Source organism: Octodon degus, unplaced genomic scaffold (assembly GCF_000260255.1).
Source record: "Octodon degus isolate 3935 unplaced genomic scaffold, OctDeg1.0 scaffold00048, whole genome shotgun sequence".
NCBI classification, from domain to species: Eukaryota; Metazoa; Chordata; class Mammalia; order Rodentia; family Octodontidae; genus Octodon; species Octodon degus.
In genome coordinates this window covers 811,126-823,511 of record NW_004524624.1, presented here as the reverse complement: position 1 = coordinate 823,511, position 12,386 = coordinate 811,126, and the positions used below count along the sequence as shown (strand labels likewise).

At 40.2% G+C, this 12,386-nt stretch overlaps 1 protein-coding gene across 1 annotated transcript in view; it reads right to left on the bottom strand.

The window, feature by feature from the left end:
• The window catches only part of Mcc (mutated in colorectal cancers), a 592,098-nt gene that overhangs the window by 118,790 nt on the left and 460,922 nt on the right, over window positions 1–12,386 (bottom strand). Inside the window, exon 6 of the mRNA XM_023716377.1 lies at window positions 8,308–8,421. Within this exon, the coding sequence (XP_023572145.1) occupies window positions 8,308–8,421 (114 nt within the window). The remainder of the gene's footprint in view (window positions 1–8,307; window positions 8,422–12,386) is intronic.

Below are 12,386 nucleotides of genomic sequence, written 5' to 3'. Positions count from 1 at the left end.
AAAAAAAAAAAAAGAATGGAAAATGGGATAGGGAAGCTGGGGGAAGGGGATTAAAAAGCAAACAAACAAGCTAGGTTATGTACCTGTAACCACTCACCAAGATGACTGTAAAACTGAATGAACTGCAAACATGCACCAATAAATAAGCTGAAGTTGATGTTATTTTCTCAGGGTCACCCTAGATCAGTGACAATTAATACTACTTAGGGTATTTCCATCTCCACTCTGCTTTGGTCCTCTTAAGAGTGAAGTGGGTGGGAAACCAAGCCAGGGAAACAGACAAATGCAAATGTTATTAAAAACAGAACCAGCTGGAGCTCTTTACCACAGAAGGGCACAGGACACATAAGTAACAAAGGATGGGAGAGTGGTAGACCCAAACAAAGAGAGCATTCGCAAACTACAACATTATCTCAGAAGATAAGTTTTAAAACCCTACTACCTCTACTTCTTTTCATAAAAACTTCATGTTTTCTTTCTGAAAACCAAGAGGTAGAAAATTCAGATGTTTTTCAAGTATAGACCTAGAAATAGAAAGCATCCCTTCTCACTGCTCATTTCAAAGGGGCTCATAAGCTTCTTTTGTATAATCCCCCTTTGCAGTACTTAAAAATGCAATTAAGTTAATTTAAAATAATTTTTGGCACTAAATAAATAGCAAATACGCAGAAAAACTCAAATCAGGACTGGATGCAGTCTCAGTTTTCCACAATGCCGGTCCTTACCAGTTGGTTGAACTTTGGTATCAAGCAAGTCTGTGCATCTGCTCAGTTTGGGAAGTGGGAGTGTTTTTTTTTGTGTGTGTGTGTGTTTTTTTCCTTTTTCCAGTCAGTAACTTCATAACAATGTGTTACACAGCAACAAAAAACAAATACAGACATACTGTGTCTGCTCCATCACATTGATGATTGGACTCCTTTACCTAGCTCTTCCTTTACTCTCACATCCACTATTTTCAAAATTCCAAGGGCCGGCCAGAGCTCAGCAGACTAAAGCGACTGCTTAGGCAGAATGCAGTGCCTGGAGTTAGATCCCTGGGGTGCTGTGCCAGTTCCAGCCCCAGGGCATGCTGAGAGGGCATTTGAGATTGGGTGTGGCAGCGCGAGCCTGTAATCCCAGTGCTAGTGAGGCTGAAAATAGGAGGATCATTATGAGTCTGATCTGTGTAGTGAGACCCTGTACAACCTGTACTAAATACATTTTTAAAAATTCCACTTAAAGACTGATCTTACGACTATATATAATAAATGTTCTTTTATTCAGGTGTGGTGGCACAGTTACTATTAATAATTATTCAACAGATGCTGAAGCTCTTTATGTCTGATGACTATAACCACTATTTACATGTTACATTTTAATCACAGCATTACAATATTTAGACAGTTGGTAAAACTACAGCCACAGAACATAAATATTCACATGAATTTGCTCTTCTACAATCTAGAAAAGCCTCAGCATGAATCATTCACCAAGGCATATGACACAGAAAGCATAGCGCTGTACTTTCATTGTATTTATTTGTTCCAATACATCCTTAGAAGAGGTCTGAGATGGCAAGGCTGACATTTTTTCATATTTCCTCTCCTAGGTCCTAGGACAGGAACTGAGACTATCTCTAGTGAAAGAAGTAGAGAGTAATTTTTAAGTTTATTTAGTGCAATAGTGTGAAAATGAGTCAATGGCAATGTAACATCGCCCCGGCATCATAGACATCATCGGCTAATCCAAGACATTCTTCCAAATGACTAGGCAGAAGTGAGTCTGTCAGGTGTGGGGCCAGCCCTGGGCACAGCAGCACGCCATTGTCATCCTACCATCTTCTGCCAGGCAGTTTTCTCTTTGCAGTTTCAAATCCTACTAAATACCTTGCTGGCTACCTTTTAAAATCCAAGATTGTGCTACATGTCAGCTTCCAGTTGAAAGTATGAACAATCACCTTTCTTTTTAAAAGTTTGCTAGTAACAATTAACAAGGGCTGGGGAGATAACTCAGTGGTCTAAGTGCCTGTCTGGCAAGCTCAAGGACCCGGATTTGATCCTCAGTACTGCATGCCAGGTGTGGTGGCACATGCATGTAATCTCAGCACTGGGGAGACTGACACAGAAGGATCACCATGAGCCTGAGCTGCGTAGTGAGACCCTGTACAAAATAAACATTTTAGAAAATTTTAAAAAATATTAACAATATGTAATTCCTTTTCCCTCTCCTTTCCTTCCACTTTCTCTCCATCTCTCCCTACTCCACTGTTTGATCTCATTTCTCTCTGAGAAAGATCTATTTCCCTACTTCCTGTTACCTATCTTTAATTTTTTACCCATAGTTTGGGCTTCTCATTTAAGAGGAATTATATGTTCCTTAAGCTTGTGTGGATTATTTCTTTCACTGAAAATTAAGGTCTCAAGGTATACCCATTGTTCTCCAAATGGTTCAAGTTTGTCTTTCATTATGGAAGAACAGTATTCCATTTCAGGAAATACCGTATCTTCTTTATCTATTCATCTATTGACGGTCATATTGGCTGCTTCTAAGATACAGCTATTATGAATTGTGCTGCTATAAACATGGCTATGCATGTGTCATTATAATATGACATCTTTAACTCTTTGGGGAATATAAGACAGACATAACCACCTTTAACTAGGTGTAATGGTGCACACCTGTAATCACAGCACTGTAAGTGTCTGAGGCACAACAATCACAATTTCTAACCTAGCTGGGAAACTCAGCAACTTAATGAGAATCTAAATAAAACAAAAATAAACAAGGAGTAAGAATGTAGATTAGTGCAAAGATTTGGAGGTTCAATGCCCAATACTGGAGGGGAAAAGCAAAACAAAAAATCATTTTCTCTTTAAAACACACTTATTATAGAAAAATATTTAAAAAGTTTCAACTTATCACACACCACCACACAAACATTACAATACTATCTTACAAATTTATTCAACCACTGCTGTATTGCTTTTATAATCAAAAGGAAAATATTTTAAGTAAAAATTTCACTTAGGTAAAAACATAACACTTTTGGCATGTGCAACATCTTATAGTGAGAAATGCTACTGGTAGCCTTGCTAAGCTGTTCCTACAACCTTGGGCAAGCAAGTAATCTCCCTGGGTTGCCCATCTAATATAGGAGGAGATGATCTAAGTACAAAACGTCTTCCTCTCTTCCACCAAACTCAATCTGTGATTATAAGATGCGAGGTTTTAAAAACTTTGTAGTCCATTCTAGAAGGACAGCAATAGCAGCCTGTTTTTTCTTTTAATTAATTAATTTGATTCAGGGTCTCACTACAAAGCATGGACTCATATTGATCCTCCTTTCTCAGTTTCTCCAGCACTGGGATTACAGGCATGCTCCACCATGCCTGGTTTCAGTGGCCAGCATGGTGTGCCCAGGGTTCTGGGGCTGGCATGGCATGTGGTACCAGGGATTGAACCAGGGACCATGCACTTACCAAGCGGGCATTTAGATCGTCGAGCTACCTCTGCAGCCCCAGCCTGTTTTTAAGTTTTCTCAATTCTCAAATGACATAGAAAAAACAACAGCATGGAGACAAGGTATTCCCTTGAATTACAAAGTATAAGGAAGTAAGGATAAACCAAAACTATCCATGGATCTGTGCAGTGTCTGTAAGGCAGAATCAAAGGGAAATAAGGTCGATGAATCTGGAAAGCTCCAAGACAACCAAATGATGTTCATGGATAAGTGAGGAGAATAATTGGAGAACAGCAGCTAGAGCCATGTGGCTGATACATGTCTTTAAGACTGTGTGAGAGCTCGCAAGGGTCTACAGTACGAAGCTCAAGTCACAAGCCCCAGGAACTGTAAATAATGGCCACAGGGCTCCCTTTCACAAGCAGAACCAAGACCAAGAAAGCTAGAAATAAAAGAAACAAAAGCAGCAAAGTCCAAATAAAAACAGGCAAAAGAAAGAGCCAGGAAGCATCAGAAAGCAAGCGGCCATACTTTTTATTTCAAGAAAACGTAAGGCTAAGCAAGTCCTCTGATCTGGGGAAAAAAAGTCTTCTTAATTCCCATCTCCAAAAGCCTCAAATAGTTATTTTTCACATTAAAAAAAAGTATTGAAGTAAAATCCCATTCCATGTAATACAGGCAGCAGAATAACATCCTTATAAACCATGAAAGCATGCTGTAAAATCTCAAACAGAATAATAATTAAAATACAAAAACAGCCTATTATCTTAGAGACTTTAAGGAAATTACATGAAGCATAATCAAAAGAGCATTCGAAAAATTCAGAAGTGAGGTAACAGAACACAGAAAAGACTAAAAAAACAGGGCCGGCCAAATAGCTCAGTGGATTAAAGTGTCTGCAAGCAGGCACAGGGGCCAAGGGTTCAATCCCTGGGCCTGCCATGCTGCCCCCCCCAGTCCCCAGCCCCACCCCCACCCCAGGGCATGCTGAGACAGCAATTGAAACTGGGCTGGTGGCACGCACCTGTAATCCCAGCATTTGGGAGGCTATAAACAGGAGAATCCTTTATAGTGAGACCCTGAACACCCTGTAGACCCTTCTCCAAAATACAGAAGAAAAACAAAGAATCAAAAGATAAAAATTCATGTTAGAAATGAGTATTAAACTAGAAAGCACAAAAGAAACATATAACATCCCCAAGAGAAACATGGAGAACAGAGAAAACATTAAATTTTAAGACAGAGGAATATAAAGGATTTGAGATAGTGACACGTTAAAGACAAAGATAATCTGACAAATAACAAGCATCTAGGGAGAGTGATCTTTTGCCAATGTGAAGGGACCAAAAGATGGAGAGGAAGGGAAGGAGAGGAGAAAAGGGTGTTAAAAAAAAAGAAAGAAAGAAAGAAAGAAAGAAAAAAAAAACCAAAAAACAAAGATCAAGATGTGTGATGTGCGTGTACCAACTCCTCGAAAGGAATATGATATGTATGGCAAAACAAAGTAATAAAAGTTGAAGGAAAAGAAAACCACAAAGAATAAAACCAATATCAAGCAATGTAGTTTTTAAAAAAATCCTGAAATAAGATGATTGTAATAATCAGAGAATACAAAACAAACCTGAAAATACCAGGGCTACCATAATTAGAATAATTAAGACTTGCTGTAGTAAAATTATGAGACTAAGGAAGGAAGAGGGAGAAAGGGAAAGAGGTAGGGAGAAAGGGAAGCTGGGAGGAATGGATGATGGAAGGAAAAGACCAAGGGAGAAAGGAAAGATATCCTCTGGATATTTAGAGGGAGCATGTATCATGAAAGGGTAAAAGAGTTATCAGACTTTGATAGCTACAGTCAACGCCAAAAGTCAATGAAACAACAAATTCAAGGAGAGAAAACATGAGCCAAGAACTTTACATGGAGCAAAATGCTCTTCAAGTATAAAAGGAACAGATACAATGTTATTAATCAGCAAGAATGTTGGGACCTTATTCCCATAAGTTTACTTGTAACAACCTAGAAAATAAGCTTCAGGCAAAACAAACACATATTGCATTTAAAATAGATACTGACATAAGAATGCTGGTGATCATCAAATCTATCAACACTTGTAAAATACTAAATAAGAATCAGTGGTCATATGACCAGGTGGGATCAACATAGCTCTATTGCAAAAAGTTCAGAAAATGAGAACGCAACAAAAGTTAAGTTCTCAGTTACTACAGTGGTTATAGTGTCACTAATGTTATTATTCTGAGACTGTCTGAATATAACATAGGATGAAACAAAAGAATGCTTATGGAATATTCTAATTCTATCTTCCCCTATAACCTCAACAAATTTTAGTGTGAAAGGAAATATAAATGCAGACATTCAGCAAAAATATGCAGTAGTCTCAATTTGCGCTGGAGGTATTCATTAGTATGAATTCATAAGGCATGCATATACATCCTTAAAATTTTGTAACACTTATTGTACCTTTATATATGAGTTACTAAATAACTTCTTTGCTCTGTTTACAAAAGAGACCTACATACAATGGACCACCAAGAAAAAATAAGTACCTTTAGTATTTAGTAAGTAGTCAGTGGTCTTGAAAATGTCACTTCCTGCCAAGGAAAACTGTGGCTACTTGGAGAATGATAAACTCTAGGTTTGGGGCAAGGAATATATGCAAGGAGCCTGCAATAACTAATCAGTTCAGGCCATAAGACTTACGAGCCAACTTGAAGAGCCTCTCACTAATAACAGTATATTTTGAGCTTCTGTAAGGAAAACAATTATAATGGTTTGAAATCCAAATATATTAAAATACATCAATTCATAATATTAAAAAAATTCCTGGCCCTACGTGCCATGCTGGCCCCACCCCCAGGCATGCAGAGCTGGCCACCGAGACAGGGTGTGGTGGCACATGCCTATAATACCAGCACTGGGGAGATGAAAATAGAAAGATCACTACAGTAAGAGCCTGTACCAGATACATTAAAAAAAAAAAAAGAAAGAAAGAAGCATAATATTAAAAAAAAATAAGTGGGTACTTTCATGGGATGATAGTCAATCAATTCATCATTTTGAAAAAGATTAAGTAAAAGGAAAGATTGGAGGGTCTGGGCTTGATTTTTCTCCATGAACTATATATTGTTTCAACAAACAGTAGATGACAGAAACTGTCTGTATAAAAAGACTCTTACTAGTAACAGAAATGGGAGAAGTAAAGGTGATTTTGTAAGCCATGACAAAATAATGAATTTAGGTAATAAGCATTAACAGCTGCTAGCATCACAGAAAGATAAACAACCAGGTACTATAGGCCCGCTGTTGAAAACAATTTTTTTACACAGACAACAGTATGCAATGTACTAATAATTGAAACTGTCCTATTAATTGGTTTTGAAGCTGTCTCATTGCTATTTGTTTCTCAATAAAATTAATAAAAGAAAAGAAAACAATTTTTTAGAGTTTGCCAAAGGGATTAGATAAAAAGCTGACTGTGCCTCAGGATTCAACTGTCAGTTTGCAAGAGATGCACAAAGACATGTTGAATCCCACAAGTGTACAATCAGCAATATCTGGATTGTGGAAAACGGTACAGCGAGTTTTAACAGATAAATTAAAAAGCTAACAGAAAGTGTACGAAAAACTTGTAGATTAAAAGATTTAAAGGAAACATCAAATGAATAAAAAAATAAATAAAATACAAATAAACATCTAGGTGGTTTTTTTTGTTTGTTTGTTTTTGTTTTGGAGTGTTTTTTGTAATCCATCAGGAGTTTGATTCTTAGATTTGGTTTGGGAATCAAACTCAGGATCTTGTGTTTGCCTAACAGGCACTGTATCAATGAACTATATCCCTGGCTCCCAAACACCTTGTTTTTAAGTGGGCAAGACTAAGCTCTACTGTCTAGGAATGCAAACACAAGTGATAACATGTAAAGATGCAAGAAATATTACTGTAAATATCTTAGTGGTTACCTCTGTGGGAGGGAAATGTGGAATCTGGGACAGGACGCAGGAGGGCCGTCTTGGAGGAGAGACAAGTTCTGCTTCTTACCTTGGGCAGGGGTACAAATGTGCTTCATGAGTGTTTATACTTTCCCAGACTCTTTGGTTTACCCATTGTGGTGGCATTAGGGCAGGAGGTAGGGCTGTTGAGAGGTGACTGGGGCATGAAGGTGTAGCCCTTGGAAGTAGGATTAGTTCCCTTTTAAAAGAGGAAAATAAAAGACAGACGATGGGCATTAGGGAGATGGATACTCTGCAGATGGGAAAAAGGCCAAACGATGGAGGAAAAAAGGAGGAAATGGGAAGGAAGAGAATAATTAAGATGTGTATACGCACCAACTTTCCATGACAAATATAGATATGTAAAGCAAACATGTAATAAAAAATTTAATTTTTTTTAAAGGAAACTAGGGAGGCACAGTTGTGCTCTCTCCTACATGAGGCCATAGTGAGGAGCTGGTGTCTGTAAAGCATGTGTACAGCCTCTCCAGGGGCAGCGCTGGTGAGCACCTTGACTTCCAGCCTTTAGGGCTCTGGGAGATACACGCTTGCTGTAGTGGCTGATGGCACCCTATCATGTTTTATTTTCTCTTGTTTTGTTTTGTTTCTCATCTTGTTTTGTGACAGGGTCTCTCTATGCAGCCCAGACTGGCTTGGAACTCACAGAGATTCTCCTGCCTCAGTCTCCCCAGTGCTGAGATTGAAGGTGTGTGCCACCACACTGTCTGCTGCTTGATATATCATCCCTCCAAAACTAAGACCACTTGCTCATTAAGCCAGACTTTGTTTTGTGGGAATGTATATGTATATTCTCTTCTTTTTAAACAAACAAACAAATTAAAACAAAATTTTACAGATCCCTTACCTGGGCCTTGGCCAATTTCTTCTCTAGAAGGTCTCGCTCCCGCTCGGTCTGCTGCAGGCGTTTATTAAGCTCCACTATATCTCCCTTGAGAGATGCCAGGGCTGCCAGATGGAGCTGAGGGACGAAAAAAAAAAAAAGTGCAGGAGGTTAGACAGTTCAGCCCAAAATAATTTCCTCCCCTTCCATCTCTGTAATTAGTGCAGCCATGTATAAAATGTGCCATCCAATATGGGACAGCTTTGAGAACGTGCATTAATCTCAGGGGACAATGGATATAAATCAGGTGCCAGAGGCAAGCTGGGTAATATGGTCACCTTATGTACAACAGGGAAAACGGTTATGCAGGGACAGAGAAATCTAATTTTGGATGGCAAAATCAGACTAGAGAGCAAACTCCTTACACCACAGGTTTTTCCTGAGTTGCTCACGAAAAATGACATTGAGAGCTGGTGAGGGCCTGTTTACTTCAGATACAAGGACAAAGCGGAACAAAGTCAACTTTACTTCTGCAAAATATAAAAGTTGGCTAGGGCGACCAGATTTAATTTTTTTTTAAATTCAGTCTCTCAAATCACTGTCAGCAAAACAGACAGGAGCTGAAAATTAAGAAATAGAATGCAGGCTACTTATTTTTTGTTTCTAGATTGTCTGTCTTAGACTTAGCCTGTTCATCTTCTTGCGAGTCCTTTCTTCCTCATTCCCCCACCCCACAGTCCAGATGGGCTAGACAGAGGCTTCCTGTGTGTTCACAGAGCCTCTCTGAGGAGCAGCATGAGAGTTCCAACACATGATGCTGCACAAAGACAAATCCACTATCCATCCATACATCCTTACCAACCACCTCTCAGGTGAACTGGAGTAGGCAGAGTGACAGGGACAGTGTGTACTCCTCTCAGCCTGATCAGTTGTGCAGTCTGCAGACTTGGCTTCAAAAGGCAGGTGCTCCTGCCCCACAGCAGGTGCCTTCTGTGGCTCTTCAAGCAAAGAGGGCCTGCTCACAAAACCCACTGAATACACTGATACTCGAGCAGCAAGTTGCAGCCTGCGACCCCTCTGACACACTTCATATCTGCTTTCAGAGTCCAATTAGGCTGAAAACAGTCCCTACTGCAGTTCACATTACATGTGGATAAGCCATGGAATCAGAGCAAATGCTCTCTCGTTATAAAGCCTATAAGCTTTCTGTTGCTTCTGCCAAGAAGGATTTAGAGTAGGAAAAAAGCAAATAAATGTGATCTTTAAAGATGGACACTACAATAGTATACAACTCAGCTTTGAAGATTTTCATTTCAGGTTTAGAAAGATGCCCTTTTATGCAACCTGCCTCTCTGTTCTGTCTGTTGGTTGATGGGGTGCTGGCATGGGGACAGTAGAAATGGGGAGAGAGCTAAGAAGGAAGGGCTCATAGCAGCTGTGTATGACAGACTCTAACAGCAGTAAATCTGACTTTGCTTAATTCCATCAAGGCTGAAAATCAACAGATCAATAGCTGATTTGAAATCAGGAATGCTTGAAATTTAAAAAAGGATATGTCAGGCAATCTGGCAATACTTGCCTTCTCCTGTAGAGCTGAGGTTGCTCAGAAAAGGTCACTTTGATTTTCAGATAGAAGGTTTACGTGATGATTTCTCAGCACGAACACCACAACATTTGAGACTATTCTGTTTCAAGTATGATGGAGAGAGATGGACACTCATTCCCTTCCACGTCTGTGTTCGTCTCTCAGCCTCTGAACTGTCAACTGAGGATTTCCCCTTTAGCATCACACACTGTGATGTGTCCCTTAATTAAAGCAAGCCCTGAGAGAAGACAAGCCACATACCCTGTGGTGAGGAGGACTAAACACAGAGGGCTAAAGTGCTCTGAGCTTCACGAGTGGGGGCGAAGACACAATTGTGTGAGCCAGATACACTTCCTGCTTAACAACTCCCCTCTCACTGCTGAAGAAGGGTGAGGACCAGGGGAAATGCTGACAGAGAATGCTGGAGGTATCCTCACTGGTGTCATGAAATGGGCCACTTGGGGAGACGTGGAGCAGTCACTAGCCCAGGGTCTGCAATGGACCCCTGCCAAGGTGGAGAGGGTGGGGCTTCGTGCCCAGTGCACCTTCAAGCCCCAGCTCCCCAGAAACATTCACAGATATCTCTCCACTTCTCCCCATGACAGTCTGCCCCAAGGAAGGGGAACAAACCAGTTGTTCTCCGCCTTGAGCATGTCACAATTGCAATGACCCTTCTCATAGATAGCAATATGAAACATGAAAGTATGTTTTCCTTCCAATTATGACGAATTTATTCATGAAACCCTACATGAAAAAAAAATGTGGGCTCGACATCATCTCTGTGACACTAGGTAAGTTCTGTAGATTGTCACCTGTGTCAGTGGGAAAGGGTCCTCATGCTTGGCATCCTCCACTTCTCTACTAGCAGGTGAGGATGCGATCCCCACAGATAGCTCCATACCACAAACTAGACCACAGGATCCTTTTAACATCGTACAGTGTTCTGTGTGACAGCCATTTTCAGTTTTGCACATGGATAAAAACTTTAAATGGTTTTTTTTCTGATTATAAAAAAATGAAAATGTGACAGAAAAAAGATGCAAAGGGCATTCAAATACTTCACCCATATCCACTGAATGGTCTTAAATTTTTTGGATGCTTTTTGTTTAAGCAGGTTTTTTTTTTTTTTTTTTTTAAGAGAGGAAGTTAGTTTTGAATTAAGGAAACAATAGAGGTAAAGCCAGCTGCAGTGGTGCATGCCTGTGATCCCTGTACGCTGGAAGCCTGAGGCAGGAAAGTCTGAAGTTAAGAGTCCACCTCAGGCATTACAGAAACTTTATGAGATTCTATCTCAAAATAAAAAATAAAAAGTGGAGTGACTGGGAGAGTAGTTCAGTGTAAAGGTCCTAGGTTCAAACTTCATAACACACACACACACACACACACACACACACACACACACACGGTAAGTAACTTTCATGTAGGTTGCAGTGTGAATATTGTAAAGGTTTTCTTCCTTCTACACTGTTCTGCCTACTAGCTCCTCTGGTAGAAGGTCAAATTATTTTGTTTATTTTTTGTACCAGAGATCAAACTCAGGACCTTGAGCTTGCCTGTTATGCCCCTGAGCTACATCCCTGGCCCAGAGAGTAAAACTTTAAATAGTGTGCTAGACAAAGATGCATGACTTAACATCACTGACAGTTTCTCAGCAAAGGCCACAACTGTAGGGAGCTGGAGGCACAGTGGAGGGGTCTGTGAACAACAAGTAGACCTGTAGCTCAGAAGCCAGGGCTGGGTAGATAGCTTGACGGTCTAAGTACCTGCCTGGCAAGCTCAAGGACCTGAGTTCCATTCCCAGTACCACTTGCTGTGCTGTACCAGACACTGAAACTGGGAGTGGTGGCACATACCTATAATCCCAGCTCTGGGGAAGCTGAGACAGGAGGATCTCTATGAGTATGCATGACGTAGAGAGACCCTGTACCAAGTAAATAAATTAACACTTTAATTTTTTTTCAAAGAAGCCGGTGAAAGCTGATCATACAAAGAGCCGAGTGCACATTGCAAGATAGACTGCTGGGCCCCCTGCCCCTGTGCATCTGAGCTTGTTAGGTTTTCTTGTTCCATCTTATCTCTAATGCTGTGACCAAAGCAATGTGGTCACAGCATTAGAGACCCCCATTTCTTTTGGGGTCTCACATCCCCTCATCCTGGCTGACGTGGTGGTAACCTCATGAAGGCTAGGGAGTTGATAACTGATGCTGCACATGCTACAAAAACATCTATGTGAATATGTCGAGGCAGCCATGAAAACAGCAGCAGAGAGGTCCTTCTGGACAATTTTTATAAAACTTGATGGATCTACAGTCTTAGTATGTTGGAAGCTTAAGTAGGAGAATCATTTGAGCCCAGAAAGTTAAGATCAAATGAGGGAAAAGAACTGACAGCAGGTTTAAATCCTAGAAAGCTAAATTTACCCAGAACAACCAACCCTGTCAAATGTCTATAAACATAATCTTACATTTATATTAATCTTGGAATATCCCCTCAGTTATACTCTTGTTTCTCAAATGGG